The sequence below is a fragment of the Pinus tabuliformis genome, chromosome 3_2 (genome assembly GCF_031772625.1).
Source record: "Pinus tabuliformis cultivar Carrire ecotype Pingquan chromosome 3_2, CPIR1, whole genome shotgun sequence".
Classification (NCBI taxonomy): Eukaryota; Viridiplantae; Streptophyta; class Pinopsida; order Pinales; family Pinaceae; genus Pinus; species Pinus tabuliformis.
The window spans coordinates 1,240,925,294-1,240,953,205 of record NC_142302.1 but is presented as its reverse complement, the minus strand read 5'-3'; the positions used below and the strand labels follow the sequence as shown (position 1 = coordinate 1,240,953,205).

Genomic DNA, 27,912 nt, shown 5'->3' with positions numbered 1-27,912 from the left:
ACAGAGCAAGAAGAACTAGAAATCCTTATTGCTGGTAGACAACTCTAGAGAGGGTGTAGGTCCAGATTATGCAGACCCAAGGCTGCAAAAGCAAGGAATGTGGAACATCACAATATAAGTTGAATAGTTGTGGAAGATAAACCTTCGTACAAAAGGTTTATGAACAATTGCAATAAAACTGGGCCAAAATAACTATCACCGTGCAAATTACAAGTATAGAAAGAACTGTAACAGTTACTGTACATGCTTTAATACAACCTGATCTAAAATCTACCAAGATTGTAAGCTATGTGAAAACACTTTGGCTACTGCATCTCTCAGTTTGTAAATTAATTCAGCTAATCTATCTTGATATGCCAAGTTACTTCTTGGTTGTTATTCTTGGTTGGTGATGTCAGTTGGGGCTTGGTAGGGTTTTTCTGTGCAAAGGCCATTATGAGGCTTTAGGATTCCTGTAAGATTCTATTTTCCATGTTAGAAAGGCTTCCGATAGGGATTTCCTGGATCGGTGAAAGCAGAGCACTATTACTGCACCCACCGAGGTTCATGTCTTCCCTACACATTTGGTCACTTGTGCTCATGTTTGTGCTTCTATTTTTGGTTGGGGGCAGGTGCAAATCCTAGGAAACATAGGTGGAATAGATAGCTTGCACTCATGGCTTCTAGCCGAAGGATTCCAAATTGAATGCAATGAGAACAGGGTGGGCACACTTGCCATGTATGGACAAGAGGAAGCTAGTCAAAAGAAAGAAAAAGATTTAGAAAGGCTAGCAAAGGGTTAATATCATATTTTGCTACTGCTCTAGTGTTATATAATATCTGTGGATAATAAAATGGCAAAACTCGCATCAGAGATCAGTCTTAACACAGTATTAAATCAATGTGTTCTTATCTAAGATGTATGAAATAAATGAACTATGAATTCGAGGAACAAATAAAAAGGTGACAGGTTATTTGAAGTTTCTTATTACATGGGAGGGTATCTTTTATAAATTGGCAGCTCACTAATAATGATATAACAAATTATAAAAACTGCAGTCTACTTCCTAATACTAGTAAAAGGATTTGTTCCCCAGCCCAGTAGAAAAATAATCACACCAAAAGGAGAATCTTATAATAGCCAAAAGATCGAAATTAAAAGACTCTTCGAAACTTTGGACAAATTTATATAATCCGTGCCCTGAGACAAACAATGTGGCAACATGCATCAGCAACACATTTTCTTGATTTGTTGGTAACTTGGTCAAATACACCTCAATAAATAGCCCAATTTAGAAGGCTATATTGATGTTCAAATAAATATCTACACCATTGCTACTGTAAACAAGCAGAGATCTCCAGACCAGGCAAGGAAACAAAAGCAATAGATAAAGGAGCTACGGGAATAGGTAGCCCAGAATCAACCATGACAGGATCTAACGAAGGAATATCCCCATCTTCAGTTAACTCCAAAACTGCACCATTTAAAAGCACTGTTTGACTATGGAGGTCACCATCTTTTGGTGTTAAGTGGTATTCCATTCTATAATCTTTCACCTTTGATGTTTTGATTCCAGCCCAGGCTACGAATTTCTTAATCTTATGTATAAAAGACTCTTTTGCATTCGGTCTTCTCTTGTACATGGTAGAATTTGGATAAGCAGAAACAAGAATATCAACTTTTGTGTCGTTGCTGAGGTTGATCAAGAGTAAAGTTATTCCAGTCTGCAGAAAGAAATAAACAAAAGTGAGATACTGATCCACACAAAAAATCAATCTAAAGTTCACACATTATATTAGTTCTGAGAAATGCAATCAGGAATGCAAACAATTGAGGGATGTAATAAATGCAGACGTAAATGTATGCTGTTGTTCTTAGTGTTGCATTTTCTTCCTTTCCAAGATCAAAGAGAATTGAACAGATGTTTGATAATTATGCTAACATTACATTTAATGACTACCCATTGTTCTCGATACAATGATATTCCCACTTCATTAAAATTTCTGAGTTTCATTCAACTTTCAATAGTGCAGGAATAAGCAACAAGAAAATGTTATCTGTCCACATATTAATTAGGATAAAGAAAGAATGAAAAGAGTACTGCACCGATACTTACATCATTCTTTGCACAATGAGCATATGTGCGCACATAGGGTGGCCCTGTAATATTGATGGAAAGCACACCTCTCCCCATCAACCGATGCCAAAGCAGTGCACTGAATCAAAATCAGAAGACAGCGTGAAGACTTTCCTCTGTTTCTATATAAACAATAATCTTTTACTCCCTCAATAACAGAGACAGTTCTTTCAAATTCCAAACTGAGTTCTTTGGAGTTTCTTGACATTAATTAAAACAGCCCCACAATCTGAAGAGGTCTAGTAGATCATGAACTGCTCACCTATAATAATCAGGATTGGGTGCAAAATTTGTTGTGTTAAGAAGGCCATAGTTACCACCAATCAAGCTTTGTCTACAATAAACTTTAGTATCATATGTAGATGACATTCCAAGCTGATCTAAATACCTACACAAAGCAGAGAAATAATTCATTAATATGCAGCAAATTCCCATATGATATTTATCATTTTCCCAATGAAGAGAAAAGGAAACAGAAAGGTAAGTTCATCAAGTAGACAAATTGAATTAAAAAAAAATGCTCAGGGACGAGATGAGACTTGAGAGAGATAACAGCAGATGATTGGGATTGAAGTTTTGAACATTATGTGTCTATATAAAATATAAATGTGCCATTGAGTAATTTCTTTGCTAAACAATTGGTTTACTAAATACAACATAGACTAGAATTCTCTGAAATGTGTAGCTGTGAATATTTCCAAGGTAGAACAAGAAAATGCAATAAATCTCACCAAAAACTATTCACAAAAGCATCTGAGACACGATGCTTTCCACCGTTATAAGCTCCACCTGCTTCTCCAACCCAGGAGCTTGCCCAAGGGCCGTATTTCTGCAAAATACCTTGCATTTGTTTGAACTTTGTAGCTTCTCGACTTAAGTACCCTGGATTAAGTATCTTCTGCATCAAATGCTTATCCACACCTGGGCAGCAGAGAAACATAATTACTTCCTATCCAAACTTGTGAATACAAACTGAAGTGCATATGATGGATTTTATCTCTATCTTATCTACCTGCTCCAAGATTGTATATATGTCGTGTAACAACATTCAGAACATTTGGCCCTGTCTGTTGAAGAAGCTCTTGAAACCAGGTCAGATCAAAGAATCCATCTGGTGCTACTGTTAATGGTTTCTCACGAGAATGCTTGTATATGTCTTTCAAAATCTTACTAAGCTCAATTACATCAGCAGCATATTGTGTAGCACTAACTTTTGCACCAATACCATCTCCACTCAACTCATTTCCTGACCCCAAAATGAAAGTATTGGTTGTCACAATGATGTACAAATGAACAAGATTGATAAACCCCACATGTTGAACTAATGATAGAAGGTCCAGTTAAATAAGATTACCAAACTCCCATGCATATATCTTATAACCATGGTCGACTGTGTACTGAATAAAGTTGCGAGCATTGCTTGAATTCCAAGGACCTCCCCAAAGACCATCCTCAGACATCTGATACCGACCATACAATGCATTTAAACCAAATGCCACCATAGACCTGTATCACAATAATAAAAGTATTGATTGTTTGATGATAGGGGAAACACTTTGGACTACCAATATAACTAATGGTCAGTTTAATTTATATATTGTGAGAAGTAATGCTCTCAATTACCCTGTTTTTGTGAAAAACTTGTTAAGTTTATCCCATCGGTCCATCGTAAGACAACCTTTTGAGAAATTAAACACCTTAGAAGCATCCCTAACAAAAGGATGGCAGGGTTGTGACAGAGGCCCAACGTCATATATCAGTTTGTCTTGCAAAGTTCCACCCAACCTGATTTTCAGTGGCGAGAACGCTGCATGCCACCATAATTCCGCATTATATCAGACTTCTTTCTAGACAATGTTACACATCTTGCACTCTATCTTACTGAAGCCAAAAAGTTTTGAAAACAGAAAAGCACTTTGTCTCAATGCCATTTCTATACATGCCATGATGTCTCAGGCTGGTGCAGAAATGCATCAAATTTCAGGATGCAAATTTATCAACATCTATCTCACTGAATCTATAAGGCAAAATGCATTGGGCTGTAGCCTACTGGTAAGTGGGGGTACTTCTTCACTTTTTCCACGGAAAAAATCTAGTAATTTTATTTATAAAAACGCAATTACAGTGGTAAAACTGCCTTCACAGGCGGCAAGTGGGGGTGCTTATCCCTAAGATGACCAGTTTTAAATCCCAGTGAGCATGCCCCACCTGCTAAGGGATTCCGACAAAGTAGAGAAGATTATCGTGTTTATGCAGGTGTTGTACCTGTTTATTTCCATTGTATACTAAATGGAGTTTCATAGTTCTTCACTCTAAACAAAGGGTACCAGAATAGCTAAACACCTTAAGAAGCAAAGGTGTTCACAGCAACAACCGCAGTCTCAATGTCATGTTTATACATGTCCCAGACTGATGCAGAAATTCATCAAATTTCAGGATGTACAATTCCTTAACATGTATTTACTTGAACTAAGAGGCAAACGGGTTCACAGCTACAAATACAATCTCGATGCTATTTCTATACATGTCCCAGACTGATGCATAAATGCATAAATTTTCATGATGCGCAATTTATTAACATGTATTTGATTAAAACTAAGATGCAAAGGGGTTCACAGCAACAATTGCAATCTCAACGCCATTTCCATATCTGTCCTAGGCGACGCAGAAATGTATCAAGTCTCAGGATGCAGAACTTATTGACATGAATTTGATTAACACTACTAGCAAAAAGGGTTCACACAATAAATTTAATCTCAAAGAGGTTCACAAATGTGTAATCTTTTAATGTCTGAGAATGCAAAGATCTGCATACCTTTTATGGCTTTTGCAAAAATTGGGTTTTCGAGATCCTGCAAGAACAAACAACGAGAGCACGGATATGACAATAGTATATACATTCACTAAAAACGGGGGTTTAATCATAACTTTAATAGATCTATATATATGTGATTCTTTCCACTGAAAAATAGGCAATTTGAGAAGGTTGGCACGAGAAAGTGTTATGCAACAGTTTGTTTTTAAAGAATTCAATGGCAATGGCAATGCTTACCAAATTCAGAAGGGACGCATCAACCCAACTGCATCTGCCATAATCACACTTTTCAGGAGGCCACCAATCTAAAGTAGCACATATGAAATTCTCATTTGTCTCAGCAATCTTAGCACTTGCATTCACAACAAGAGTCACAAACTCCCCATGACAGGCCTTCACACAGCAGAATACCACAATCGCTGCCCAGATACAGAAACCCAATTCATGAAAAGGCCTCATTTTTAACTAGGTAAAACTCAGACAAAGTTCATGCATGTGCGGGTTTCAAGCCTCAAAGCTGATGAACAGGATAGGGAGCTTTTCATTCCCAGACGTCTGGATGCATAGACACACCATGCCAGTCATTCACTCTCGTGAGATGTGGTTCAGAACTTCGGCATCCCATCATCCTTGATTTTTCCAGTACTATACAATTTTATTGTGCGTCAAGGTATAAGCTTCGTAATCCAGCTCAAATTTTTTATCCAGAGACACATTCTTGTGTTGGCCTTGACTGACAGGGCTGCAAACTTGACAGAAGTAGAACCTGTAAGCTGAGCCGAGTGAGGTCAACTTCTTGTTCATGGGCTTTCCAATGACATTCCAGCCCATTAACACTACCTCCCTTTCCTGATCACTGGGTGTAACCTTACTGGAAAGCAGAAAAAACAGGCCGAGAATTTCAAACTGACTGCGTCCCACGTGGCAAACAAAGGTCCACGCAAATGACTCGACAAGGAATCTTACGGCCGCCGAGGTAAATAAATTATTGGTTTTTCGTAATTCCTTGTGATTGCGTACCATTATAATATCAAATTTTAAAAATGAACTTTGCTTAAGTTCTCATTAGTTTAAATCAGGAGATTACTGTTATATTTTATATTTTAGTTCAGAGGATTACTGTTATTATTTTCTTTTTATAGTTTATTTCAGGAGATTATTGTTATCATTTTTTTCTAGTTTATTTTAGGAGTTTATTGTTATATATAAATGTGAACGTATTATAAATGAACTTTGCTTAAGTTCTAATTAGTTTAGTTCAGGAGATTACTGTTATATTTTATATTTTAGTGCAGGGGATTATTTTCTTTTTTATAGTTTATTTCAGGAGATTATTGTGATCATTTTTTTCTAGTTTATTTTAGGAGTTTATTGTTATATATAAATGTGAATGTTATATATTATAATGATTGTTGTGGTAAAAAATTATTTTGTTTTTAAAAAAAATTGTTTTAAAATTTATGGATACGTTTTTATAAAAATGATAAAGTTAAAAACTCAATACTATGTATATTAGAAAATTTTGAGGAAAAATCATATGATTAAGTTTTTCTAATTATCTATTGCGCTTCAATATTATGATAAATATTTTGAAATTGTGAGTTAATATGAATGGGTATAGGTTTTACTGTGGTTCAATATTATAATAAATATTTTGAAATTATGATAAACTCAATACTATGTATATTAGAAAATTTTCAGGAAAAATCATATGATTAAGTGTTTCTAATTATCTATTGCACTTCAATATTATGATAAATATTTTGAAATTGTGATTTAATATGAATGGGTATAGGTTTTACTGTGGTTCAATATTATAATAAATATTTTGAAATTATGATTTAATATAAACGTGTATAACAATTTTTTTTTAAATATTTTTTATTTTCGGTATTCAAGTTTTTGTGAGTCATAATGAATCAAGCAAAATCTTTCGGTAGAAATTACATAAGAAAAATTCTACTAAAAATTTTACTTAATATTTTGTATCTTCAATTTTTTTTTTAAATTATAATAATGAAAAAACAATTTGACTAATAATATTTTTAAAAATTTTCAATACTATTTTCTATTATAAAAAATTATATATCTATATATATATAATTTTATTTTTTACACCATTAATTTTTAAATAAATAAAAAAATCTTAAACCTAAAATTACACACTACTAATACAGTTTTAATAATATCTTATTATTTTAATATATTCTCTACATTAATTTATATTAAAATAAATTTTAAATTAAAAAATCCTTAATACTTCCCTCTTTGTTATAGGCTTTCAAGAACATATTTAAATTTCCTTCCAGTACTCAATCTCAACCTCTTTAGTATTACATAAATTGAATTGGTTCCTTAATCACTAATGAGTTTTGGAAAATTTTCACTTTATTAATTTATATTAAAATTAAAATTATCAAAATTTAATTTTAAATAATATTTTATTTAGATTGGCAAATTATAATTAAAAAATAAATTTAAACTCAAACCCTTTTTATTATAATATTTTATTTCAACACACAATCCCATAAAATTTCATTATAATAGTATTTTAAATTATAAAGACTATTTTATAAACAATTAACAATACTTAATATTAAAAATGGAGTTGTCTATAATGTGACTTTTTGGAGATTCCGGTGACGGAATCCCGCGGAAGAAATTGAGGTTAAATCTTGATTTGTTGCAGTTAAAATGGTTTTTTAACTGCATATTTGGATTCAGCACCCTCGAAAACCCCTGGGACGCTTTCATTGTGCAGAAACTAGCTATCAAACTTGCGATTCCAATAAATTCCTGCCAGATTTCGATCCGAAAAACCTGCCGAAAAGACTTTCAAAAAATCGCGTTATAGACAACTGCATTAAAAATGACATAGTACTAACATTAATTTGCCTTGCAAGGACACTTACACTTTATATTCTTCAAGGGCATTGCCATCTTATCTGGATCGCAGTAATGTCTTCTAAAGTGTATATGGTCTTGAGATCTTAAAAAACTTTTGAGTTAAAATGAAAATATGTAAAGGTTAAAATGAAAATTTGTAAAGTTATTGTGTAATTTAGATTCTTTTTCCTGACATTAAATTTTTAAACAAATTGTAAATTTTATTTAAAAATTTGTGAATTTTAGTTTTTAATAATATATATATAAAATTTAATTTAATTTAATGTTTCAAATATATGAATGGATAGAAACATTTTTATTTATTTATGAAACATTAAATATTAATAATAAAAGTTAGTTAATAAATTTGGGAAGACCAGGAGAAGTAATAGCAGGATATTCTCCACACAGTTAGGATCTTGGAAGCAGGTTTGAAGCAGTCTGCAAAGAAGTTCGGAACAGGTAAAAAGGTCTCTCAGATTACTGACGAAGATGAGAATACCAAACAGAAAGCTTCTAAGGCTAAGAGGGAAGCACAAGCAAATCCCATTATCCTTGAGGACAACCTGACACATTACATGTATAAATAGGGTGAACAGTGGGAGCAAAAGCAGCCAATGGACCAGCCTAATGATCCCAAGGTCTTGTCACCCATAATTTGAAGCCTGGTTTGTCTGCTTATTCTAGTAGTTGCCATGCATAGATATGGGATGGTCTTTCAGAATGCTGTTTTCTTATGTATATCAGCATATAGGATAGTTTGTCTAGACTCCTTGCACAAACATTTTGGTATCCACTTGGAGAAGGAATTGGTTTCCTCAAAGGCAGGTCTCTGAATCTGGCATGTTTTTAACTCAAATATATATACATATATTATTATAAGAAAGATTTAGTTATTTATATTTATGGGAAATTTAGATGTAAATTGAGATTTAATTTTTTAAATTATATTCTTTCAAATTTGATTAGAGCTAAATTCTAAATTTAAAAATCTCTGGAAATGCCCCCAACAAAAAATGTCTAAACAGTTTCAGTGATAAAGATAACTTAAACCATGGTCACCAGATTCTATGCTAACATAATAGTTAGTAAAAAGCTTACAGACTAGAACCTCAGGTAGAGAGATGTGAACTAGAAAACCCATGTGCTAAGTTAGTAAAAAGCTTACAGACTGGAACCTCAGATTGAGAGATGTGAACTAGAAAAACCATGCGCTAATCTTCATTATTTGCAAGGGAAATGGGGGTGTTGAGAACTGGCTCCAAGTTCCAACCTAGTTCTCTCTAATATCTTCCTCATCCCCTGGTTCTTGTAGTCTTCCAAATCTTGTTCAAATCTATGGAGGGCGTTTGGAAGACAATATATATCAGTGAGTTGGAACTTAGTACAGCGCTTCCATCTCAATGGTGTTCAGGAGAATGGATGTGGCCACGCTTTCCAGGTAAGGACAAGAGGAAGCTAGTGAAAAGAAAAAAAAGGTTAGAAAGGCTAGCAAAGGGTTAAGGTCATATTTTGCTACAGCTTCAGTGTTACAAAACTTTCATCAAAAATCAGTTTTAACACAATATTAAATCAATGTGTTCTTATCTAAGATCTATAAAATAAGTGAACTGCGACTTCAAGGAACAAACAAAATGGTGACAAGTTATTTAAAGTTTCTTATTACATGGGATGGTATCTTTTACAAATTGGCAGCTCCTTAAAGTAGCCATTAATAATCACATAAAAAATTCTAGAAACTGTAGTCAAAATCAAAAAATGGTTTAAATTTGGATAAATTTATAATAATAATAATAATAATCTAATTTTAAGATCAGGGCCAAGGCAAACACCAAATTGGTGTATGAGATCCCCTTGTTTATAAAACAAAAGACTCCTCTGCACAGCGATTTGACTGCTAAATCTATTGAGATATACATTCTCTATCCTTTTCTGAATTTGAACCTGTGGCATTCCTTGACTTAGAGACAAAACAATTGGCAACATGCATTAGCAACAAATTCTCTTGATTTGTAGCTGACTTGGTAATATACACCTCAATTAATAACCCGATTTAGAAGGCTATGTCAATTTTTCAAATAAATATCTACAGCATTGCTACTGTAAGCAAGCAGAGATTTCCAGACCAGGCAAGGAAACAAAAGCAATAGATAAAGGAGCTACTGCAATAGGTAGCCCAGCATCAACCATGACAGGATCTAACGAAGGAATATCTCCGTGTTCAGTTAACTCCAAAACTGCGCCATTTAAAAGCATTGTTTGACTATGGAGGTCGCCATCTTTTGGTGTTAAGTGGTATTCCATTCTATAATCAGTCACCTCTGATGTTTTGCTTCCAGCCCAAGATAAGAATTTCTTAATCTTATGTATTAAAGAATCCTTTTCATTCAGGCTTCTCTTGTGCATGGTAGAATTTGGATAAGAAGAAACAAGAATATCAACATTTGTGTCATTGCTTAGGTTGATCGCAAGTAAAGTTATTCCAGTCTGCAGAAAAAAATAAACATGAGTGAGATACTGATCCACACAAACAGTCGATCTAAAGTTCACACATCAGTTCTGAAAATACAATCAGGAATGCAGAAATTTGAGGGATGTAATAAATGCAGATGTAAAGTATGCTGTTGTTCTCAGTGTTGTATTTCTTCCTCTCCAAAATCAAAGGGAAAATACATTTTAACAACTACCCATTGTTCTCGATACGATGTTAAATCCTATTTCATTAAAATTTCTGAGTCTCATTCAACTTTCAAAAGTCCAAGAACAAACAACAAGATGTTATCTGTCTACACATTAATTTGTGATAAAGAAAGAATGAAACGAATATTACATGATACTTACATCATTCTTTGCACAATGAGCATATGTGCGCACATAGGGTGGCCCTATAATATTGACAGAAAGCACACCTTTTCCCATCAACCGATGCCAAAGCAGTGCACTGAATCATAAACCAGAGAGACAAGCATGAACTTCGCTCTGTTTCTAGAAAAACACCAATAATTTACTCCCTCAATAACAGAGATAGTTCTTTCAAATTCCAAACTAAATTCTTTGGAGTTTCTTGACATTAAGTAAAGCAGCCCCACATTCTGAAGAGGTACAGTAGATCACTGATTGCTCACCTATAATAATCAGGATTGGGTGCAAAAGTAGTTGTGTTAAGAAGGCCATAGTTACCACCAATCAAGCTTTGTCTACAATAAACTTTAGTATTGAATGTAGATGACATTCCAAGCTGATCTAAATACCTACACAAAGCAGAGGAAGAAATTCATTAATATGCAGCAAGTTCCCATAAGAGTATTTATCATCTTCCTAGATAAGAGAAAAGGAAAAAGAAAGGTCAGTGCATCAAGTTGACAAAAAAAAATGCTTCCAGGGATGAGATGAGACTGGAGAGAGAAGACAGTAGAGGATTGAGATTGATGTTTTGAACATCATGTGTCTGTACAAATGTGCCATTGAATAATTTCTTTGCTCAACAATTGACTTACTAAATACAACAGAGTAGAATTCTCATAGCTGTGAATATTTTCAAGGTACAACAAGAAAAATGCAATAAGTCTCACCAAAAACTATTCACAAATGCATCTGAAACACGATGCTTTCCACTGTTATAAGCTCCACCTGCTTCTCCGACCCAGGAGCTTGCCCAAGGGCCATATTTCTGCAAAATATCTCGCATTTGTCTGAACTTTGTAGCTTCTCGACTCAAGTATTGCGGATTAAGTATCTTTTGTGTCAAATGCTTATCCACACCTGATCAGCATAGAAAAATAATTACCTGCTATCCAAACTAGTGAATACAAACTGAAGTGCATATGATGGTTTTTTTTACTTTATCTTATGTACCTGCTCCAAGATTGTATATATGTCGTGTGACAGCATTCAAAACATTTGACCCTGTCTCTTGAAGAAGCGCTTGAAACCAGTTCGGATCAAAGAATCCATCTGGTGCTACTGTTAATGGTTTCTCATGAGAATGCTTGTATATGTCTTTCAAAATCTTATGAAGCTCAATTACATCAGCAACATATTGTGTAGCACTAACTCTTGCGCCGATGCCACTTCCACTCAACTCATTTCCTGTCCCCAAAATGAAAATATTGGTTGTCAGAATGCTGTACAAATAAACTAGATTAGCAAACCGCCAATACTGAAAGAACTAATGATAGAAGGTCCAGTTAAATGAACTAGATTAGCAAACCGCCAATACTGAAAGAACTAATGATAGAAGGTCCAGTTAAATGAGATTACCAAATTCCCATGCATATATCTTATAACCATGGTCGACTGTGTACTGAATAAAGCTGCGAGCATTGCTTGAATTCCAAGGACCTCCCCAAAGACCATCCGCAGATATTTGATACCGACCATACAATGCATTTAAGCCAAATGCCACCATAGACCTGTGTCACAATAATAGGAGGTTAGATTGTTTGATAACATGGGAAAAACTTGGGACTAACTAGACAATTAATGGTCAGTTTAATCTATAGATTGTGGAAAGTAATGCTCTCAATTACCCTGTTTTTGCGGCAAACTTGTTCAGCTTGTCCCATCTGTCCATGGTAAGACAACCTTTTGAGAACCCAAACATCTTAGAAGCATCCCTAGCAAAAGGATGACAGGGTTGTGACAGAGGTCCAACGTCATATATCAGTTTGTCTTGCAAAGTTCCACCCAACCTGATTTTGAGTGGTGAGAACGCTGCATGCCACCATAATTTCCCATTGTATCAGACTTCTTTCTGGACAATGTTACATATCTTGCACTCTATCTTATTGAAGCTAAAAAGTTTTAAAACAGAAAAGCACTTTGTCTCAATGCCACTTTTTCTATTCATGTCTCAGGCTGATACAGTAATGCATTAGTTTTCAGGATTCAAAATTTATCAACAAGTGCTTCACTGAACCTATGAGGCAGAATGTCAGTTGGGCTGTAGTCTAGTGGTAAGTAGGAGTGTTTACCCCCACGATGACCAGGTTTAAATCCCATTGAGCATGCCTCACCTGATAAGGGATTGTAACAAAGTAGAGAAGATAGTGTTTATGTAGGTATGGTAACCACTTGTTCCCATTGTACACTAAATGGATTCTCATAGTCCCCGAGAGGCAAAAGGGTTTACAGCAACAAATGCATTCTCAACTTCCAATGTTTAGTTTTATTAATCTCTGCTGTGTCCACTTTAGAGTTTGGATGTTTCAAGCTAAGATACACAATTCATTCCAGAGAACTATCAACAATATGACTGACCATGAAAATCCACACTCAAGACTGTATTCAATTGAAACTAAAGATACAAAAGGGTTACAACAACAAATGCAATCTGAATGTTATTTCTATACATGTCCCAAGCGACGCAGAATTGTATCAATTCTCAGGATGATCAATCTACTAACATGAATTTGAATCTCTATTAACACTACTAGCAAAAATGGTAAATATACAAAAGTGTTACAACAACAAATGCAACCTGAATGTCATTTCTATACATGTCCCAGGCGACGCAGAAATGTAACAATTCTCAGGATGATCTATCTACTAACATGAATTTGAATCTTGATTAACACTATTAGCAAAAATAGTTCACATCAATGAATGCAATCTCAAAAAGGTTCACAGATTTGTAATCCTTTAATAGCTGAGAATACAAAGATCTGTTAAATGTTTACCTTTTAAGGCTTTTGCAAAAACTGGGTTTTGGAGATCCTGCAACAACAAACAACGAGAAAACATGAATGACAATAATACACACATTCACTAAAAATGCAGGGCCTCATCAGAACTTTAATGGATCTGTATATACAATTCGTGCCATTGAAAAATAGGCAATTTGAGAAAGTGGGCAGGAGTAAGTGTTGCGCAACAGTTTGTTTATTAAGAATTCAATCGCAATGGCAATGCTTACCAAATTCAGAAGTGAGGCACCAACCCAACTGCATCTGCCATAATCACATTTTTCAGGAGGCCACCAATCTAAAGTAGCACATATGAAATTCTCATCCGTCTCAGCAATCTTGGCACTTGCATTTACAACAAGAGACACAAACTGCCCATTACAGGTCCTTAACCAACAGAATAATACAATCGCCAAGACACAGACACCCAATTCATGAAAAAACCTCATTTTTAACTAGCCAAATCTCACACAAAGTTTATGCATTCGCAGCTTTCAAGACTCAGGTGACCAACACGATAGGGGGAATTTCATTGCCAGGTGTTTGGATGCACAAACACACCATGATATTCATTCAACCTCATGAGATCTGGTTAAACACACCATGACATTCATTCAACCTCATGAGATCTGGTTCAGAACTTCGGCATCCCATCTTAATTTATCCAGCAAGATACAATTTCCTTGCGCCTCAAGGCATAAGCTTTCAATCCACCTCAAATTTCCTATCCAGAGCCACATTCATGGGTTTGGCCTTGATTGTCAGGGCATCAAAATTGACAAAATTAAAGCCTATAAGCTGAGCCGAGGGAGGCAACTTCTGTTTCGTGGGATTACCAGTGACATTCCAACCATCTTATCAGCCTACTTACTTGTCGTAACCACTTGCACCCAATGTTATATCTTTACTGGAAAGCAAAAATGACAGACAGAAGGATTTCAAACGGACTGTGTGATTTCAAACTGATTGTCTTCCACGGCGCAAATAAAGGCAAAGTAAAATGATTCGAGAAGGAATCTTACGTCTACGAAGTTAAGTAAGTTTTTCGAATTCCTTGTGATTGTAATGTACGGAGCCCATTATAATATTAGTGATAATATCAAATTTTATGTGGTATTGCTCCATGATGAATGTACTTTGCTTATAGTTTTATAGTTTTTAACAGTTTAGTGCAGGAGATTACTGGTGCAACATTTTTTATTATATTGATAATAAATGTAAATGTAATAGTGGAGGAGGTAGTTTTTTTTTGATATTAAAAAAAAAAAAAAAAAAAAATAGTGGAGGAGGTAGTTATCTGTATTTATGTAAATTAAATTTGATTTTTTAATAATTTAAAATGTTAAAAAATAATGTGATTTACGTTTATATTTTTTAAATTTTAAAGAGGATGGTTTTAAATTATAATTTTACTGGGTTAAAAAAATAAATATATTAATACTATAATAAATATTTTAAAATTATAATTTACTATGTTTAAAAAATGTAGTTTAATTTATAGATGAAATGATTATTTTTCAGGTTAGTTTATAAAGATTTTAAAAACCTTGAGTCTAAATTAATATGCATAATCGGAGTGCTCTAGAGGTTTTCAAGGGTGCTAAATCTATTTATGCAATCAAAAATGTATTTTAAATAGCAAAAAATCTTGAAATTGTATTGCCGAAGTTTGGTGAATTTCGGTGAAAAAGGCTATTTCATCTCTAAGTTAGATTAGGTCATTTAATATTTTTTTGTAAGCTTGGCAAGACTACATCTTCAACATGTCCAATGCATCATTGCGATCGCAACGGGGAATTGAACCGATGACTTCAGATTAGGGAGTGGCTTAACAGAGCACCCGATCACCATTTATCCAAGACCGAGTGGACATCATTTAAAAATTATAAGTGTTTTATATTTTATATTTTTAACACTACTAATAAGATAACCAATTTAAAGTGGATGTAGCCGTGAACCACCCCTAAAAAAAAAAATTTGACAAATTCTTAAACTCAGTTTTAAGAAGGGATCAATACTTTTATTTTAAATTCTTTATTTTAATAGGGTTATTTTTTTTTAATTAATATCAATAAAAATTACTTTAATTCTTTAAATTAGAATTAATTAATTAATTAATATTTTTTATGTTTTAATTATAAATAAAAAAATTTACAATATATTTTTTTCTAAGCTTGGTGAGACTACATCTTCATCATGTCCAATATATCACATCTATTGAGGTGGGGAATTGAACTAGTGACTTTAAATCAATGAGTACCCAAAACTCCATGGACAAAAATTTACAATATTTTTTATGAAATAATCCATAAATATTTTTTCTCTTTGATATACATTTTTTAATAATATTATTCAAAATTTTATTTAAATGGAGATATTTAACTATTCTTAGTTTTGAAGTTTTTTAGTGGGAATCAAAACAATATTTTGGTGAGATTGTGAATTTTTTTTATTTAAAATGTGTTTTTGAATGCATAAATGGATTTAATAGCTTAAAAATGGTTGGTCACTAGGACTTTCACTGTTGTGATTCCAATAACTTGCTTTGAAAGAAAAATATATCTCAAAAAACTCCAAAACATAAAATAGTTAAACTACAATCATTTAAATACTCAACCTCTTTACAATACTCTCATAATTGCATTTAGTTTTTAATAATTATATAATTTTTAAAAAATTAACATGATCAAAATTGAATTCAAATAGTTTTTATAATAATATTTTATGGCACAAGTAGAGATGTTGTGATGTAATGTAATTTCCTGTAAACATTTTAAGTAGCTCAAAATAAAATAAAAAAATTGTAAAATAATTAATAATTATAACTATCAATAAAAAATTTGAATAAGTCAAATTAAAATATATATATATATATATATATATATATATATAATTAATAATTAAACTAGCCTAGATCCATCTTAACTCTTATAACAACCTTGTGTTAAAAATTCATGTAATAAAGTTAATAAAGGTAAAATAAGACCAAGATTATGGGACACATATTCCAAGTTGAATATTGGGCAAAACATCCTAGTGGGTGTTCATGTGGTTTATTATGACTAAGGAAATTGGCAAAGGCAATGACAAAGGCTTTGAAAAGGCAAAGAGACAATAATTGACATTTTATTTATGAAAATAATGGAATCTAGGAGAAAATGAAAGTGAAAGGTCACAGGTTGCATGTGAGGAGGAAATTGAAGGGAAAATAGAGGAAACTGAAGAAAATAGAAGCTTCTATGATAAAAAGGCTTCTAAGGATCAATTCACAACCTTTTGACAATTTTGGGTTGGAGCTCTCTCTCTATTCTCTCTCTCTCTCTCTCATACTCTTGTACACTTGAAGCATTCTCGGAACACTCTAGCATTAGAGAAAGGTAGGCAAAGGAAGGACAAGAAAGCAAAGGAAAACAAGGATCAAACAATGAAGAGTTAGATCAAATGGTTACATCAGGATTACTTTGCAAGCATCAAGTTGCATGTATGATTTCCTTGCTAGTTTTGGGCATGCATGTGCATGTGTGTATTTGGTTTTCTTGTTGTCATTGGCATGTGTTTCGCCAAGTGTGATAGTGATTTCAACTTTGCCTTTCTATTTTCGGATAGCCATGGTGTGATGGGGTTCTTTCATTTGGTTGAAATTTGGACTGGTGAATGGTTTTGGAACTAAATAAGGTGGTCTAAGGGAAATTCCCAAGGACCTAGGAATCCCTTGATCGATAATGGTGGGATTGCAATAAACCCTGAGGGTGGAGACAGGAAAATTCTTCAAGGTATTGGTGAAGAAATCCGGAGGCTTCCAAACTTGTTTAGGGCATAGTGATCCCTTGATTGGTTTTAGCGGGATTGTTAATTTAGGTATGTTCTATGCTTAGAGTAATTTATTTCAATTTTCATAGTTAGCTCCATATCTTTTCCAGATTAGCAATCACATTAGCATTAAAGTAAACTGTAGATAGAACATAAACATAAATAGCAGATTACAAGCCAAGACAAGAGGACACAAGATGTGGCACTAGCCAGGGACAAACCCCAATGTGGGGAAACCCTTGATCAATTCTTCTTATATGTTCTTCAATAGTTCAGCAGAGAGAGAGAGAGAGATAGTACGTTTACAACAAAAGTAAACACTTTGACTTATCTAGATAAGAGCATAGATCATCTCTAAGAAGATGATACATGAGATCAGTTGAAGACATGCTGCTTCAACTAATTCTCCAAGGTGACTCCTTCACCTATCAGTGTGCTGCATTTTGTCATCATGCTGCACCTCATCGTGCTGCACCATGCTGCACCGATCATCACTATGTTGCATCTCATCACGCTTCATTAATCATCACTGTACTCATCACTGTACTGCATTATGTGCCATTGCTGCACCATGTTTCCATCTTGACCTATGTGTTGGCTGCACCTTGCTTGCTTGTTGTCCCAAGCATGCTTGTTGTTGCATGCTAGTTGTCCCTTGCATGCTAGCTATAACATTTCATGCTTGGTGTATTTTCTTCTAAGTACCATACAACTGTCCCATTGTTAGTTAGTTGTCCCTTGCATGTTGCTCTCCTTCGGAAACAGATGCTCCTGCTATTTCGGTAATTCCCAGCAGTTCTGGCAGTTCCGGCTGTTCCCGGCAGTTTCGGCAGTTCGGTTGTTCCCGGAAGTTCCGGCAGTCCTGGCAGTCTCGGCAGTTTCAGCATTTCCGGCATTTCCGGCTTTTCTAGCTTTTTTGGCTTTTCCGGCAGTTCTGGCTTTTCCGGCAGTTCTGGCTTTTCTGGTAGTTTTGGCATTTCCGGCATTTCCGGCAGTTCCGGCTTTTTCGGCTTTACGAAAATTCCGGCTTTTTCGGCTTTTCCGGCAATTCTGGCAATTCCGGCAGTTCCGGCTTTTCTGGCAGTTCTGACTTTTCTGACAGTTCCGGCTTTCTGCCCTTTGGATCAGGGCAACGTTATTCCTTAGGATCTCTCCTCCTACTAAAACTCAAAGACAAGTAGAGAGAGGAAGAGATCCCAAGTGTGTTGAAATGACTTGAAGGCCACCACTATTTATACTAAAAAGTTGTGCTTTATACTAAAACGTTGAGCACATGTGGGGTTTATTTGGTAGCTGGCCGACCTTGATGAATTGTCTTATAATACAAATAAATTCATAACTCCATGAATACTTATCGAAATCGGATGATCTTTAGATCAATCCTACACCTCTCGATGAGAGGGATCCAAGAAAAATATCAGCTACCATAAATAAATGACCCAAACGGGTTTTGGTCCTAGTTTCCAATTTTAACACACTCTCTCAACTAGGGAGAACTCCATCCTTGATCCATATGTCCAATTATACTATCTCTGTCATCAGTGCCCTGTACTGCTCTGATCTGCTGAGCTCTGCTCTGCTGAACCATGAAGAAGAAGAATTGATCGAGAATGTCTCATACCATTCTCTACTGACCCAAAGTCAATTTCATTTGAAGAGAGTGTGTCACATCACTCTTACTGACCTGAAGTCAGTTTTATTGATCCCAGATCAATATCACAAGAGAGTGTCTCAAACCACTCATTCTGATCCCAAATTAGTTTCATTGATTCCAGATCAATGTCATAAGAGAGTGTCTCAAACCACTCATACTGATCCCAGATCAGTTTCATTGATCCCAGATCAATGGAGGTCATCTTAGCATAGGGAGTACGGTAGATACAGCAATGCGTCCATCGATAGTACTACTATGGTCCCTATCCTCATTTCCCTACTCATTGATCAGATGACATGTACTTCCCATGAGTCCCAGACTGCATGGATAGGATGCCTCGACAGGAGAACTAATCATCCTGTCCACAGGAGAACAAATCATCCTGTCAGTGGATGCCACGGAGAACTAATCATCCTGGCCCACAGGAGAACTAATCATCTTGTTCCATAGTCGCCATGGAGAAAAAATCATCCTGGCCCACAAGAAAACTAATCATCCTATTCCATAGTCGCCACGAAGAACAAATCATCATGGCTCATAGGAGAACTAATCATCATGTTCCAAAGTTGCCACGAGAGAACTAATCATCCCGGCCCACAAAAGAACTAATCAACTTGTTCATAGTGCACCACCAGGGGAGGGTGAGTCGCCCTGTGGTCATATGTTGCTCCAGTAAGTACCCCAAGTCCCCCAGAGCTCCCAGAGCTCAATGCATGCAACATGCAGGACCCTTATAAGAAGGTCTCTCAACGACTCCAAGTTGTTCCAAATTTGACCTTTCCCCGGGGCTTTGAAAAAATGTCTACGACTTGTACATCAGTCTCAATGCGATGGAGCCTCCTCGCTCATCGACTTTGTTGGAAATAATACTGAGAGGGGAGGGGTGAATCAGTATTATCAGATCAGATAAATCTTTTCAATTTCATACTTCAGTTAAGTGAACCTGCGTGTACACGCTACTGTGTCTAAAGAAACTAGCGTATATCCAGAAATCTTATGATTCAGTTAGCTTATCTTCAGTAAATGCATCAGAACATTATTAACCATATTGACAGTAAACAGGTGCAGTATAACAGAACAGATCATCACATAAAAGCCACACACATGAACACCATGATATAAGGTGGAAACCCAATGTGGGTGAAAACCACCTGCTGCAAGTCGTCTCTTTCTTTCTTTAATAAGAAACTTCAGTTTACAATCTTTTGTACTAGTGCAGCCTTATACCAGTACGCAGGCTACAACCTACAGAGGGCTACAACCCTCTCTCGTTTTCCAACTACTTTTGGAAGGGAGCTACAACCCCCTCAGCTCTTGTACTAGCCGATCCATTTACTAGTACGTAGGTGCTGACCCTACAGAAGGCTACAAGCTTCTTTCCTACAGGGACCACGTTTCATCAATTTTCAGACTGGATCCATGAGTACAAAACAAACATTACTGCAATACAATCATCAACTTATACTTGCATCATAATTCATTAAACAACCCAATACTGAATCACTGAAACTCTGTCACCAAGAACACAGAACCCAAACCAGAGCCCAGAACTCTGCAACAACCACCAGAATCAACAGCAACCTGAAATATCAAATCTTATTATGCATACGCTACTTCACTGTACCAAAACCGCGTGTATACGCGCTTTCTCCAAAGGCAACCCGCGTGCAGATCTAGAAATAATTACTTATACCTTCGCTGTCAGATCCGACCCTTGCCAAGCGTCCTGAACAGATAACCAGCAATACCAGATCTTCTCACTTCGTCAGACACACAATGCATGCATTACTTTGCCTAATGATCTTCTCCTTATATAGCCTTAGGCACTTCACAATACCACAGACCAAAACCATAGTAACACAATACCATCAACTTCAAAACTAGGGATCGACACGCCCGTCGAGACACCATGGTCCAAAACCATAGGCACAACTTCCAAGGACTAACCGCCACGGACCAAAGGTACTTTTCACATGTACGCGCTTTTCCTGAAGCCAACCTGCGTGTACACGCTGGTTTTCCTTAATGAACCTGCGTATATCTCTTTCTTGTCCTGCTGTACTGAGATCTGTCCTCTGATCAAGTTGTCATCACTTGTAACTGTCTCTGAGTGAGTTGCCATCAAGGACAACACTTGTATCATAATGCCAACAGACTTACCATATCGCAGATAAGGCAGTATCTGATGTCTATCTGTTGGAGCAATCATCGAATACGAGATTCCTCAATAATCGAATCCCCCCTCTAGTTGTCATAGAGAATCACAGTGGTATTCATCATGTGTACAAACAACTCACTTAAGAGCTTCTGCAACCATGCAATTTCACATGAGATCATACTCGTAGCTATGTATTCGGTCTCGGCGGCTCTTATAGCAACCGACTTCTGCTTCCTTCTCATCCATGATATCGAAGCAAAATCCAAAGAGAACCAGTACTAAGAAGTGCTCTAGTGATCCTCCACACTGCCTGCCTAGTCAACATTTGAATAATCATGCAATTTCATATTTCCAGCAGTGTATCTCAATTCATGAGAGATTGTGCCTCGAAGATATCTCAGAATATTCTTGGCACCAATCCAGTGAGGCTCAACCAAATATGAGCTCACCATGCTAATTGCAAAACATATGTCCAGACGGAAATTCACCAAGAACATCAACGCTAATGAGTTTATGAAACTCAGAGGCATTTCCCAAATCTGGTCTGACATCACTACCATATAACTTCTGAAAGTTAAGATCCTCGAGGTAGTCATAGGCTTGCAATTCATCATTCCACATCTGGAATCCAACTCCCTCTTACTTCTACAAATGAGAGGGTCTGCACCTGTCAGAAATAGGTTGTCCTCATAAGGTGCCGATATGAGAGGTCTATCATCCACAACCTTCGGGTAATGGTTTGGATCGGTTTCACTCCTAGTGAATCTCAGCTTCATCAGACAACTATCAATCCTCTCATACTACACTCGGGGTGTTTTGCTTCAAACCATAGAGGGCTTTATTCCACCTGTATACATGAGATTCCCGATCATGAATCTCAAACTCCTCGGGTTGTTCCAAACCTATGGACCTACTGCATGAGGGGAATGGTCCCCTTATAAGATTTTCCTTCGGTACATCTCAGACATGTACCTTCATGCTCTACTTGAATTCAGACATCCCTATCACCATTTGACTCACTTCAAGTAGGGCCCCATAGGTAGACCTCCGGTGTTATAGATACGATATGTCAATTGACATGATCCCCAATGGACCATCTGCAAACTGATACAAATTGCCAACCCTGAACCCATGAGAAAAAGCATCTTTGAAAATTATATTTTTTAACATGTACCTTTCCATCGATGAATGCCACCCTGAAACCTTTGACTTCCATTTCCAAGATGGACACCAGGTTCTTCTTGCGATTAGGTACATAAAAGAGATTCTGTAAATGAATCAAGTTACCCTTATTTAATTGAGAGTTAACATTCCCTACACCCTTTCCGAGATAGGTGGCATCGGCTCCAAGCATAATCCCACGATTGTTTCCATCTCTACCAAATTAGAGAGTGCACCCATCTATCCGATGAAGTGCCTTGAAGCACTACAATCTATAAGCCAGATTCCCAAAGAATCTGAAGGAGAGGGCCAATACAAGATAACGCTTCTTTATCTGATTAAAAACAACATTTGATTCTTCATACATGGGGTTCCTTTCTTTCTATGAAGAGTTGGCCATTTCCTTGATTACCTGCATTACCTGTCATTCCTTTGATCATTGAAGATGTCCCTAGAATGATTGTTATCATCATCAAGTGATGTGTCCTTGTCATTCGGACACTCCTTCGCATAATGGCCGAACTTATTGCAACTAAGGCATCTGCCTTTCCTTCCACCCTTAGATCTGGACTTCCCAATGAAGTGATCTTTAGGTAGGCCATCAGAAACTTCTGCTGTGCCATTCTGATAATATTCTCTACTTCGACTTCACCCTCGGTGAATTTGAAGAGGGATGAGGAATCCACTGATCCTTTTGTCTTTTCCCAATTGTCCTCGGTGATTACTCTTTCACTCTTGCTTGGGCATTGTCTTCACCTCAGCTCTGATACCATGTTAATTTTGGGTATGTTCTATGCCTAGAGCAATTTATTTCAATTTTCACAGTTAGCTCCATATCTTTTCCAGATTAGCAATCACATCAGCATTAAAGTAAACTACAGATAGAATGTAAACATAAATCGCAGTAGACAAGCCAAGGCAAGAGGACATAAGATGTGGTGCTAGCCAGGGACAAACCCCAATGTGGGGAAACCCTTGATCAATTCTTCTTATATGTTCTTCAATAGTTCAGCAGAGAGAGAGAGAGATAGTACGTTTACAACAGAAGTCAACACTTTGACTTATCTAGATAAGAGCATAGATCATCTCTAAGAGGATGATACATGAGATCAGTTGAATACATGATACTTCAACTAATTATCCAAGGTGACTCCTTCACCTATTGGTGTGCTGCATTTCATCATCATGTTGCACCCCATCACGCTGCACCATGCTGCACCCATCATCACTATGCTGCATCTCATCACGCTTCATTAATTATGACTGTACCCATCACTGTACTGCATTATATGTCATTGCTGCACCAGGTTGCCATCCTGACCTATGTGTTTCCTGCACCTTGCTTGCTTGTTGTCCCTAGCATGCTTTTTGTCCTTAGCATGCTTGTTGTTGCATGCTAGTTGTCCCTTGCATGCTAGCTGTAACATTGCATGCTTGGTGTATTTCCTTCTAAGTACCATACAACTGTCCCAATGTTAGTTAGATGTCCCTTGAATGCTGCTCTCCTTCGGAGACAGATGCTCCGGCTATTTCGGCAGTTCCAGGCAGTTATGGCAGTTTCGGCTGTTCCCGGCAGTTCCGAAAGTTTAGTTGTTCCTGGTAGTTCCGACAGTCCCGGAAGTCCCAACAGTTTCAACATTTCCGGCTTTTCCAGATTTTTCGACATTTTCGGCTTTTCTGTCATTTCCGGCTTTTCCGTCATTTCCGGCTTTTCCAGCAGTTCCATCTTTTCTGGCTTTTTCGACAGTTCTGACTTTTATGGAATTTCCGGCTTTTCCAGTAGTTTTGGCTTTTCCGGCAGTTCCAGCTTTATCGGCTTTTCTAGCTTTTCTGGCGGTTCCGACTTTCTGCCCTCTAGATCAGGGCAACGTTATTCCTTAGGATCTCTCCTCCTACTAAAACCCAAAGACAAGTAGAGAGAGGAAGAGATCCCAAGTGTGTTGAAATGACTTGAAGGCCACCTCTATTTATACTAAAACGTTGAGCACATATGGGGTTTATTTGGTTGCTAGCCGACCTTGACGAATTGTCTTATAATGCAAATAAATTCATAACTCCATGAATACTTATCAGAATCAGATGATCTTTAGATCAATCCTACACCTCTCGATGAGAGGGATCCAAGAAAAATATCAACGGCCATAAATAAGATGACCCACATGGAGTTTGGCCCTAGTTGCCAATTTTAACAGGGATTGCAGTAAAGCTTGGTAGTGTATGTTTTTGTTTGGGCTTAGGAATCCCTTGACTGGTAATGGTGGGATTGTAGTAAACTCTAGTTGTGTAGGTGCTTGTTTTAGGCATAGGAATCCCTTGGCCGATTTTGGCAGGATTGCAGTAAAGCTTGAGGAAGCTTGGTTGTTTTGTTGTGAATCTTGCATTCATGCTTGGAATATGGCATAGAGGTGATTGGCTGACTTTTTTTTTTGTTCAACCCAATTTATGGTCGAGTGGTACGTCGAAGTCCTTGACTTGGTTGGATTTGCATATGCTAATAAGAATTATTTTCCTCTTATATTTTATGAGTAAATGTACTTGATATGATGTGGCTTTGATGGTTTTCCTATCATTGTTATCATTATGGTTATATGTAGGTTACAAGCTTGGTTTTATGACATTCTAGTTATGACTCTTATCATGTTTTGATTGGTAAATGAATGGTTATTAAATGCATGACCTAATAGATGTTATTATAGTTATTATGAGAGGGCATTAGACCTTTTTGATGATTCTCAGATAAGTATCAAACCCCTATGTTCAGATATGCATTCATAACCTGTAGATTACATGTTCACAATGTTTTTGACGAAATGACTATCACAGTTAGGTCTGGTTAGGTCAAGTCCTTGATTAAGTTTTGTGTTAGAGGCTTTGTCATTGTGTCATTTATTGTCTTGGAAAGTCTCATCAAGTTATGAGCAGTGATTTGGAGTTATGGGTAGTGATCTAGAGTCGCTACATTCCAGGCTTATGCATGCAACTGGAGGCCTACAATTGCATGGATGTAGACATATGCATGCGATTGGTAGCCTAGGTCAGTAAAAAAATAATCTAGCTCAGGGCCTAGGCACCTGGAGTGATTGTTTAGCTCTTGGGGGTCCTGATCCAGGTGGTTGTTGGTGGCCACCCACCTATTCCACTTGGACCCCCACCACTGTCTCTTTCAGTTTTTCAGTTTCCTTAATTGTAGCACAGTTTACTACTTTTGGCAGTTTTTCGCCCTAAACGACATATTTTGGGGAAATCGAGGTCAAAAAGGGTTGTAGAGCAATGTCGGCAATTCAGAAGTTGTAGTCCTCAGATAGATCTTTCTAACGAGGTATTGTGCTTGTCAAACGGAGATCACATGCCAAAGTTACGACTGAGAGAAGTTGATGTACCAATTTAACCAAACGGGGCCCATAGTTTTGGCGCTTCATCTTCTAGGGTTAGATTTTTGGATGTTTAGGGTTTTCCATTGTTTCTCAATAATAAATAGGCCTCTGAGCCTCATTGTAACACAATTCAGAGGCATGTAGCCGCCACATCTCTCCTCAGAGATAAGCTATTATCGCCTAAGCTAGTCTTATTTCCATTCTTTTTGTAAGCATATTTCAGTATTTGATATTAATGAAATGAAATGTTATCTCTGTTGCATCTCTGTATTTATGGTTATATTTGTAATTTTTTGTGTTCCTGTTTAAGTTCGGATCAGGTCGTGTAGCTCATGAGGAAGGCCATTAAAATTTCATTTTGTTGATTCCACTTCCTTAACTATACTAAGGAGGTTGAGTCATGTCATAGTAGTCATCAACTCATGTTTACCTCGATAGGCTTGTGAAAGTGGGTAAATGTGGGAGGAATGGTTACAACTCTAGATCTACCAAGAGTTGAGAGAGGTCAAATCTCTTTTCAATTTAAAAGAGGTCATATCTCAAAATATTTAATCCCTCTCCACCATCCAAAATTAAAATAAATCTAAAGTAATTTAATTAATTAGTTTTTTGCGAAATCTATAGTACCATTTTTTTTATAAAATCATAAAATTTTATTATTGATATTGTATTTTTAAATATGAAAATAAATTTAATATCATAAAAATCTCTTTAAACAAACAAATTATATAAACTTAATAATTTCAAATTATAATTTTCCTAATTTAATAAAATTTCACTAATTTTTTTAAATAAAAATAACCTAGGTTGAACTACTCATTTTACTTCAACCAACAAATTCCAATTTAAATAACAATAATAATATCTATTTCAAATTTTTAATGATAATTTCTATTTCCATAATTAAACCTTGAACTAACAAACAACAAATTCCGATTTAGATCATTTAAATTTATTTTTTTAATAATAACATCTATTTCCATCATTAAACCATGAACTAACAAACAAACTACAAAAGTTATAATAATATTTTAAATTTAGCTGAGATGTTTTAATAAGAAAGCAACTATGCTTAAATTTAAAAATGACATGTTACTAACTTTCTCCGGCCTTGAAAGGACACACATACTTGATATTCTTCAAGCACACTCTCCACCTTTTCTAGATTCACGATTATTAAGTTAATGTTTTCCAAAGTAAATTATTAAATTGATGTTTTCCAAACCGTATTGAGCATTGAGATTGATATTCAAATCTTAAAGTTTATACAATAAACTTGAAAATATGTGAATTTAGATTTTACTTTACATTGGTTTTTTATCCATTGAGTTTTTAAAAATAGATTTTGGAATTTGAATATTATATTTTAAAATTATTTTTAATTTAATTTTTAAATAAATATTAAAAAAATGCCCGAATGAGGGGATGGGGTGGAGGATATCAAATTTCATAGCGTGTTCTGGTGTAGAGTATCTTGTGTGAATAACAAATGGTGAACATGAGGGAGGAGGCCAAGACAATTAGTGGATGTGATTTTGAACCGTTGAGAAGGCTGCAACAGGTTTTCAAGGGTTGTGCCTTGCCCATTTCTGTTGTTTTTGCCTTCAAGTTGTGGGAGATAGGGAGGGTGGTGCAAACATTATGGAGTATGCACAGGTTACCACCCTGTGCATGCTCACCCGCTTGAGAATTGAAATTTGGGTAGTTGTTGCTTGGGGTAGGGGAGTGTAGTGTTTCTTCAATAGGGGTATTTGTCGCTTCTTCTGGGACACTGGCGACAAGGCCCTTGCAGTCTCTCTTAGTTGCTGGTTCTTCAACCAGAGGGGAGTTGAAGCAATCTTTCGGCTTGTGGTGAGTGGAAATTGGATGGTCTTGGTCATGCTTAGAAGGTTGTTGTAAGGTTCGTTGTTGGCTCCCATGTTTGTGCTTGTTTCATTCTATCCCTTTCTATGGTGGTGTGTGTAGATTTTTACTTGTAGATTCAAACTACTTATGTAATATGCTAGAACAAAAGACTTGAATCTACTCTACTCATCAGCAGAAACAAAAATTGATCGATGAAAACACTAAGCAGAAAAGGAAGAATTTCAATCGCACATAACACAATATTTTTTCTGGGGAAAGCAACTGCTCAAAACCACGACTATCTATATTGCATTAACCAGAAGATTTGAGAAGAAAATACAATGTTTGTTCAACCTGAACAATCTCTGCACAAGTACAATCTATCTCTCTGCTTCACAAACCAGCTCA

The 27,912-nt window shown here is 36.1% G+C and overlaps 2 protein-coding genes across 2 annotated transcripts; both read right to left on the bottom strand.

Annotated features, from left to right (window-relative positions):
* Positions 1-1,081: 1,081 nt before the first annotated feature.
* LOC149185225 (heparanase-like protein 2) lies at positions 1,082-5,846 on the bottom strand. The gene is made up of 9 exons (XM_089417832.1): positions 5,170-5,846; positions 4,933-4,969; positions 3,741-3,924; positions 3,472-3,623; positions 3,130-3,363; positions 2,849-3,038; positions 2,380-2,505; positions 2,097-2,196; positions 1,082-1,704 (listed from the first exon to the last, which is right to left on the bottom strand). The coding sequence occupies exons 1-9, from the start codon at positions 5,389-5,391 to the stop codon at positions 1,315-1,317; spliced, it is 1,635 nt and encodes a 544-aa protein (XP_089273958.1). The 5' UTR covers positions 5,392-5,846; the 3' UTR covers positions 1,082-1,314.
* A 3,731-nt stretch (positions 5,847-9,577) lies between these two features.
* LOC149185224 (heparanase-like protein 1) lies at positions 9,578-14,495 on the bottom strand. Its single transcript, XM_089417833.1, has 9 exons — positions 13,733-14,495; positions 13,497-13,533; positions 12,348-12,531; positions 12,079-12,230; positions 11,674-11,907; positions 11,391-11,580; positions 10,944-11,069; positions 10,660-10,759; positions 9,578-10,305 (listed from the first exon to the last, which is right to left on the bottom strand). Exons 1-9 carry the CDS (start codon positions 13,949-13,951, stop codon positions 9,916-9,918), a joined length of 1,632 nt encoding a protein of 543 aa, XP_089273959.1. The 5' UTR covers positions 13,952-14,495; the 3' UTR covers positions 9,578-9,915.
* Positions 14,496-27,912: the final 13,417 nt, after the last annotated feature.